The 8,947-nt window shown below is 45.2% G+C and overlaps 1 protein-coding gene across 1 annotated transcript in view; it reads right to left on the bottom strand.

Annotated features, from left to right (window-relative positions):
- The window catches only part of LOC120990163 (olfactory receptor 1002-like), a 23,354-nt gene extending 15,959 nt beyond the window's left edge, over window positions 1-7,395 (bottom strand). The window contains exon 1 of the mRNA XM_040418762.1: window positions 7,311-7,395. Within this exon, the coding sequence (XP_040274696.1) occupies window positions 7,311-7,395 (85 nt within the window). The remainder of the gene's footprint in view (window positions 1-7,310) is intronic.
- Window positions 7,396-8,947: the final 1,552 nt, after the last annotated feature.

The raw sequence follows: 8,947 nt of genomic DNA, 5'->3' as shown, positions 1-8,947 counted from the left end.
TTTGGTGGATCTCCTGCTCCCTGTCCGTCTTAAGCTAAGTCCTATTCCTTCCCATTTGTTGTTTGTTCTGGTTAGGCCTCAGGAAGACGCTGATTCCTGCACCAAGCGATAGGAGCCGGTTGTCTTATCCCCAGCTCCCTAGATTTATTACAGTTTCAACTAGGCTTAGGTTCCAGCGCATGAGCACTTCCACCTTTAGGATTTGTTCATGTTGTCAGCTGTCAGGGAAAGACTCAGGGATTGTCAGGTGTTTACCTTTCCCTGTTTCCTAGCTTTGGGGCCTAGCCTGGTGTGTTGCTTTTGTTGTATTTGCTTTGCATTCCTTCCCTCACCTACCGTGACACGTTATTTGTCAGTCGCCAGGAGTACGGGATGAACAACGTCATTCCTCTGCTTTATGTGCTGGAACAGATGCTGGTAAATCTGGCTGGTCAGGGTACTGGAGACGTGGCACCTAGATCTCACGGCCACATGAGCCCTCGGGGGGCTGAACTGGAGAAGGAGGATATTAGAGCACAAGCAATGTGTAGCGAAATGCGTGGTTTTTCTACACAGGTGACAGGAGAGGAGAAGCAGGAGCAGCCAGAGGATCTACAGGGTGATGGGGAAGATGAGGCAGAGGACTCAGACACACCATAGCAGTATGCAGTGGAGATGGAGGCAGGGAGTCCCCACGAGTCACTTGCACAAATGGCCCGATGCATGCTCATTTACTTGCGTAGTGACAGCCGAATTGTCACTATTCAGCAGAGGGATGACTTCTTGCTCTCCACCTTGATGGACCCTTGCTACTGGTCCAAAATGGAGGACAAACTGAACTATTATAGAGACATCCTACAGATGTAGCAGAGTTAACACTCAAACTCTTAACTCAAATTTCTTAACTCATTGCGCTATCTTGAAACAAAAGCCAAGCATAAAGAATTTAGTTTAGATAGCACGTCTCATAAAGCATTTTTGCTAACTCTACTACATCTGTATGTAGTCAGTTGGCTGCTGCCTATCTGCGCTATCGTTGCAGGTCTGACCAGGGGGGCCCTCTGCACTCACGTTCTTCTGCCATGGCTGCTGTGGCGGGGTGGGGGGGGGGGGGGGTTGGAGCAATTCCAGCTCCATCAGCAGCAACTTGAGTTTTGAGTTGCTGATGAGCAGCTTTCTTCTTTCGCCTAGTGAAGAAACTACTCACCAGCAGAATCAGCTAGACCAGGAGCAAGACCTGAGCCAGCAGGTGGTGGCATACTTGGACAGCACCCTGCCACCCCACATTGAAGATCCTCTGGACTACTGGGCAGCCAAACTGGATTTCTGGCCGCAACTGGCAGTGTTTGCTCTGGAAATGCTGTCCTGCCCGACCAGTAGTGTGGCATCAGAGCGGGTGTTTAGTGTGGCGGGGGCCATAGTTACATCAAGAAGAGCTCGCCTGTCCACCCAAAATGTGGAGAGACTGACCTTTGTCAAGATGAATCAGGCGTGGATCAGTCAGGATTTTCACCCACCAATGCCTGATGCATCAGACTAGATCATCCATGGTGCCAAAAGAGACCGTTTTTTTTTTCTGGCTACCTTCCTCAGCTACTATTCTGATGCTGTCACCAGAGATAGTCTTGCAGTTCGCCCTGCGGCCATTTCACGGCTAACTTTGCTCGTTCGCGATTCGCCGAACATGCAAACATATGGCGATGTTCGCCAGCGCCATATTCTTTTGCATTGTGCCGAACTTTGACCCATGACGCATCCATCAGGAGGGACAGGACAGCCAATTGAGACCTTTCAGCACATGGACACCCCCCCCCACCCTATAAAAGAACCCAATCTGGCAGGACATTTTAGATTCTGTGTATTGCCAGTGTAGGGAGAGGTTGCTGTGTGGAGCAGGGACAGACTGTTAGGGACACCAAATGCTAGTTAATAGGGCCACAAAAGTCCTTTTAAGGACTTGTATAGGTGTGCTATTGATAGGTGTGATATACTGAGGGGTGTGATATACCTATATAATATACTTTCTAACATAGAAAGTATATTATAGTGCATTTGTATTGTGCAGCTGTTGTGTGCGGTTCTGTTGAGATACCGCAGCTATACAGATGGACAAACTCTATTAGAACAACTAACTGCAACTGGTGTGATATACTAGTTGCCCCTAAAAAAAAATCAGATTGAGGCAGGGGTGTGATATACCTAGAATATTAATTTGATATAGTGCATTTGTATAGTGCAACATTTGTGTGCGGTTCTGCTGAGATACCGCAGCTATACAGAGGGACAAACACCATTGGAACAACTAATTGCAACTGGTGTGACATACCAGTTGCCCCCCAAAAAAACTGATTAAGGGGTTCTGTGTACCTGCTTCCACAAAAACTGCTCTTCTACAGGGTGGGCCATTTATATGGATACACCTTAATAAAATGGGAATGGTTGGTGATATAAACTTCCTGTTTGTGGCACATTAGTATATGTGAGGGGGGAAACTTTTCAAGATGGGTGGTGACCATGGTGGCCATTTTGAAGTCGGCCATTTTGAATCCAACTTTTCTTTTTTCAATAGGAAGAGGGTCATGTGACACATCAAACTTATTGGGAATTTCACAAGAAAAACAATGGTGTGCTTGGTTTTAACGTAACTTTATTCTTTCATGAGTTATTTACAAGTTTCTGACCACTTATAAAATGTGTTCAATGTGCTGCCCATTGTGTTGGATTGTCAATGCAACCCTCTTCTCCCACTCTTCACACACTGATAGCAACACCGCAGGAGAAATGCTAGCACAGGCTTCCAGTATCCGTAGTTTCAGGTGCTGCACATCTCGTATCTTCACAGCATAGACAATTGCCTTCAGATGACCCCAAAGATAAAAGTCTAAGGGGGTCAGATCGGGAGACCTTGGGGGCCATTCAACTGGCCCACGATGACCAATCCACTTTCCAGGAAACTGTTCATCTAGGAATGCTCGGACCTGACACCCATAATGTCTTTGGGGTCATCTGAAGGCAATTCTCTATGCTGTGAAGATACGAAATGTGCAGCATTTGAAACTACGGATACTGGAAGCCTGTGCTAGCATTTCTCATGCGGAGTTGCTATCAGTGTGTAAAGAGTGGGAGAAGAGGGTTGCATTGACAATCCAACACAATGGGCAGCACATTGAACACATTTTATAAGTGGTCAGAAACTTGTAAATAACTCATGAAAGAATAAAGTTACGTTAAAACCAAGCACACCATTGTTTTTCTTGTGAAATTCCCAATAAGTTTGATGTGTCACATGACCCTCTTTCTATTGAAAAAAACAAAAGTTGGATTCAAAATGGCCAATTTCAAAATGGCCACCATGGTCACCACCCATTTTGAAAAGTTTCCCCCCTCACATATACTAATGTGCCACAAACAGGAAGTTAATATCACCAACCATTCCCATTTTATTAAGGTGCATCCAAATAAATGGCCCACCCTGTATAGTAACTTTGGCACAGGGTCATTTTGAAAATGAGAGGAAGAGGCAGGCCATTCTGCAGGGGTGGTAGGGGTAGGGCAGGTGCACCGGGCCAGAGCCTAAGTGGGAAGTTGGAGAATGTGCGTGCGATGACGTAAAAGGACGCACCACGTCCTGCCTCTTCTACTTCTCTCTCCTTCATTTGTCCTCCACTCCAACTTCTACTGTGCCGTCGTCATGTTCATCTGGCACAAGGCAGGCTTCCATGGCCCAAATGTTCGAACGTAAAAAAATGATGACATTTGATAATCCTCTTGCCCAACGGATGACCTCTAGCTTGTCAGAACTGCTAGCCCGCCAACTACTGCCATATAAATTGGTGGACTCAGAGACCTTTAGAAAATGTGTGGCCATTGGCACACCGCAATGGAAGGTCCCCAGAAGGAAATATTTCTCCCAGAAGGGCATCCCAGAGCTATATGGCCACTAGGGTTGAGAGAACCCGAACTGTCAAGTTTGGGTTCATACCGAACTTTAGGATTGTTGGACGCCGGACTCGAACCCGAACATTTCAGTAAAAGTTCGGGTTCAGTGTCCGGCGAGTTAATGGCGCTTTTTGAAAGGCTGCAAAGCAGCCAATCAACAAGCGTTTAACTCGTGTGCCCTTAGAAGCCATCACAGCCATGCCTACTATTGGCATGGATGTGATTGGCCAGTGCAGCATGTGACCCAGCCTCTATGTAAGCTGGAGTCAAGTAGCGCTGCACGACACTCTGCTCTGATTAGTGTAGGGAGAGGATGCTGCTGCTGTGAGGGAGAGAATAAGACGAAATCTTTAATCAGAAGTGCTTGCTAACTCAGCGATCTACCTAGATTTTGTTTTGTGGGTGCAGTGCACAATCTTTTTACCATTGCCATTTTATGCAAGTTCTGTGCAACAGCACTGCATATGTGCATTTGTGACAGTCAAATAGACGCTTAAACTACTGCAATTATATTCTGGGTTTAAAAAAAAAATCACCCATTTTTGGCAAGACCCTACATCTGTGGCCTTTGCAGCATTAGGCCTATTGCACACAACCGTATGGCTTTTTCAGTGTTTTGGGGTCTGTTTTTCACGGATCCGTTGTTCCGTTTTTTGTTTCCGTTGTGTTTCCGTTTTTCCGTTCCGTTTTTGCGTTCCGTTTTTCCGTATGGCATATACAGTATACAGTAATTACATAGATAATATTGGGCTGGGCATAACATTTTCAATAGATGGTTCAGCAAAAAACGGAACGGAAACGAAAGACATACGGATGCATTTCCGTATGTGTTCCGTTTTTTTTGCGGACCTATTGACTTGAATGGAGCCACTGAACGTGATTTGCGGGCAATAATAGGACATGTTCTATGTTAAAACGGAACGGAAATACGGAAACGGAATGCATACGGAGTACATTGAAATGAATGGTTCCGTATACAGACCGTATACGGAACGCAAAAAACAGCCAGTAAACGGGAAAAAAAACGGCCGTGTGCAGGAGGCCTAAGTCAGTGTGCAATTTAAGCTAGACATACAGCAATAATTTTCTGGGTTTTAAAAAACACCCTTTTTGGGCAAAATACTCAATTTTACAGCCCTTGCTGCATCTGTCAGTGTAAAATTCAAGCGTTATATACTGCTGTCATATTCTGTTAGTAAAAAAAAAACACCCATTTTAGGCAAAGTGCTTAAAGGGGTTATCCGAGTTAATAAAAAAAAAAAAACACTTTAAATCCATCAGGATATACATATAATTTGGTTAAGCTAGATTTCATCAAGTTAAAACCCATATGTCCACCTTTTCATGGTTCTGTCATTGTTTGTTTACATGCTGAAGTACATGCTGAGGCGGCGTGTACCAACAAAGCCTGAGCTCTGCCTCATGATTATTTCTGGGCGTGAACAACCTGACCTTCCCCTCACCCTGCTCTGCACTTTGCAAAAAAATAAATAAATATACACTTGTCATGCGGATGGACGGATTCGTCTTGCAGTCTTTTTCACAGTATTTCCGGTTTGTGCATGCGCAGACCGGAAGGGCGGATCCGTCCTTCAGTTGTTTTGCAATGCCGGATCCGCAAGGCAGCTCCGTCGTCAGAGCTGCGTGCCTGCTGGATCCGCCGATCAGTGTGACAACAGACAGCATTTGTAGACGGATCCAGGTGCGGATCCGTCTAGAAATGCATTGCAATAACGGATCCGTCCAGCGGCACGGCCAAATAGCGGCAGGGCGGATCCGACAGGGTGAACAGCCTGTCGGATACGTCCTGCCGATAGTGTGAAAATATCATTAGCATTATCTGTATCTAAGCAATATCTATATTATTCAAATATATATTCAATATGGATATTGCTTAGATAAATATATATATTGGTGGCAGATAAGGATTTTATATAGCTGAATAATGATGTTGATGATCATAATAATGATGGCCAATTATTTATTTATATTTCCCAGAGAGCGTTCAATGTGTACTAGTGTGGAGGGGGACCAGGGCTGTAATAACGATCCCCAGATGCAGAGGGGAATGTTTACAAACTGCCACCTCTAGCCCCAGTGAATGCAGAAGGGAGAAACATACCCTGCTGCCGGAGAAGAGATCACCTCGGCTCTGGTATGTACCGCGCATGAGCGATCGCATACCATCGCCGAGGCAGTGTGAGGAGAGCTGGAGGGGGGAGGGCACCAGAGGCTCTGACGTTTCATTTACAGATCCTGGCCACTCCCTCAAGCAGGGAGAAGCCTGTAAACGAGACGTCATCAGCAGAGCAGGCTTACTGACGTCGGGGGTCACATGACCCAGAACTGAACTGGCCAAATAATGATAGCTAGGTGATGAAAGCGATTTTATGAAACTTTCACTGGACTACAATAAAAGCAATTAGAATACATTTATTTAAGTCGGATAACCCCTTTAATATTGCAGCCTTTGCTACATCTGTGATTGTTAAAAACAAGCTTGAAATACTTCTATAATTTTCTGGGTTTGAAAAAACACAATTTTTGTGCAAAATACTAAATTTTACAGTCCTTGCTGTATCTGTCAGTGTGAAATTCAAGCGTTAGATACTGCTGTCATATTCTTTTATTAAATAAACACCCTTTTTGGGCAAAATAATACATTTTACAGCCCTTGCAGCATCTGTCACTGTGAGATACATGCTTTAGATACTGCTGTGCTATTCTGTTATTAAAAAAACACCCATTATAGGCAAAATACTTAATTTGCAGCCTTGTCTGCGTCTGTCAGTGTGAAATTCAAGCGTTATATACTGCTGTTATATTCTGTTATTAAAAAACACCCATTTTGGGCAAAAAACTAAATTTGCGGCCTTGTCTGCATCTGTCAGTGTGAGATACAATCTTGAAATACAGCAATAATATTCTGGGTTAAAAAAAAACACAAATTTTAGCCAAAGTACTTAATATTTCCGCCCTTGCTACATTTGTCATTGTGAGATTCACGTGTGAGATACTGGTGTTCTATTCTGTTATTAAAAAAACACCCATTTTCCAAATGCCCCCCCAGCGGCACGACAGGAGGATACCCCGCCTCCCCAGGGACAGGAAACAACGTGGAGATCTTTAAATACTCCCCTCCCCTTACCTGCTCCAGTTGTTTCCTGTCCCTCTGGGACTAACGTGGAGTTCACTGGTGGGAGTTCCTTTTATCCCTACAGAAAGACCGCCGGCAGTTCGAATGAGGGGAGCAGTATCGCGGGACTGCGGTGCGGTTCTCCCTGTCTCCCAGGCACAAGTCCTCCGGTGGAGGCAGCCCCGGGCAGCGCTTCCTGATCGGAGTATCGTGAGAGGAAGGTGCGGGACCGTGGGTCACGTGAGCGCAAGCTCACAGGCGCTGAAGAGAGACGTCATTTCCCCTAGGATTTTAAAAAAGTAGCGGGAATCAGCGGCGTCCTGAGATTCAGCCTGCAACATGTCGGCATCAGGAGAGGACGCAATGCGCAGACCCACGGATCCATCCAAGACCGGCAGCCCGGTAAGCTACCCTCCTCTGGGGGGAAATGAAAAATGCCTATGGTACCTGTGATCACTGAGGCGTTAGATTCTTACCTTTTTTTTTTACTGCACTGGATAAGGGACTGTACCTCTCCCTTTTTAACAGACTAGACAGCCCCCTTTATTAAACAAACTTTCTGACTTATATCTATAGGTCAGGGAAGCTCAGAAGTCCACAGAATCTCAACGAGTCAAAAAATGCTCCATTTGTAAAAAAGCCTTACCGTCAGGTTATAAGAAACCCCTATGTTCAAAATGTTTGGAGAAAATTGTTTCGGAAGAGTCCCCTTCCTTATTGGACAATATTAGAAATATTATTAAAGAGGAAGTAAGCAGCGCTATGGATCAAAGACTAGCTACCACGTCCCAGAAACCTTCTACTTCCATGACCGAGATGTCCGCTACTTTAGAGTCGGAATATCAGGTAGAGGATTTAGATGAAGGGGAGCTTCCCTCGGAGTCTGAGCCTCTTTCCTCTGAAGACGAATCCGGGAAACCTCTCTGTTCCATAGAGGACACCGAAGCATTATTAAAAACCATTAGAGCAACCCTAAACTTAGAGGAGTCTATACAATCCAAAACTATACAGGATTTAATGTTTAAGGGCTTAGGAGAAAAGAGGAAGAGGGTGTTTCCCCTCCACTCTAATATTATAAAATTAATTAATAAGGAATGGACCGATCTGGAAAAAAGACCGAGCGTATCTAGGGTCCTGAAAAGAAAATATCCCTTTTCAGAGGAAGATACCTCCTTTTGGGACAAATGTCCTAGAGTGGATGCCCCGGTAGCAACAAAAAAAAAAAATCGGCTTTACCCTTTGAGGATTTGGGTCTCCTAAAGGACCCGATGGATAGGAGAAGCGAGGCTCTACTAAAAAAGTCATGGGAGGCTTCCATGTCCATCCTTAGACGTGGCGTAGCCTCAACCTTTACAGCCAGGTCCATGTCTATCTGGTTAAACCAGTTAGAAGAACACCTAGTAACAGGAATCCCTAGAGAGGATATTTTAGCATCTCTGTCAGTTCTTAAGCAGGCGGCAAAATTTTTGGCCGATGCTTCGGTCGACTCTATAAAACTAGCAGCCAGATCAGCGGCCCTCTCAAACTCCACCAGAAGGGCGGTGTGGCTTAGGTCCTGGTCAGGTGATGCGGCATCTAAAAACAAGCTCTGCGGCATCCCCTGCGAAGGTGATAGGGTGTTCGGGTCAGTCCTGGACGACATCCTAGAAAAGGCCACAGACAAAAAGAAGGGATTTCCCTCTGAACAAAGGAATTTTCATCAAAGACGATTTTTTCCTACATCTAGGGGCAGACAAGACCAGAAAAGAAAAGATTTTTCTCCCCGGTGGCGTTCGGGAAGAGGAAGAGGTCGAGGTTTTTTATTCAACCCCTCAGACTCCTCCCAAAAGTCATCAAAACAATGACGCCAGAAGCAGGGTAGGAGGAAGGCTAATATACTTCCTCCCAGCCTGG

The sequence above is a fragment of the Bufo bufo genome, chromosome 1 (assembly GCF_905171765.1).
Source record: "Bufo bufo chromosome 1, aBufBuf1.1, whole genome shotgun sequence".
NCBI classification, from domain to species: Eukaryota; Metazoa; Chordata; class Amphibia; order Anura; family Bufonidae; genus Bufo; species Bufo bufo.
Note: the sequence above shows the minus strand (reverse complement) of the source record. Positions and strands in the feature narration are given on the sequence as shown.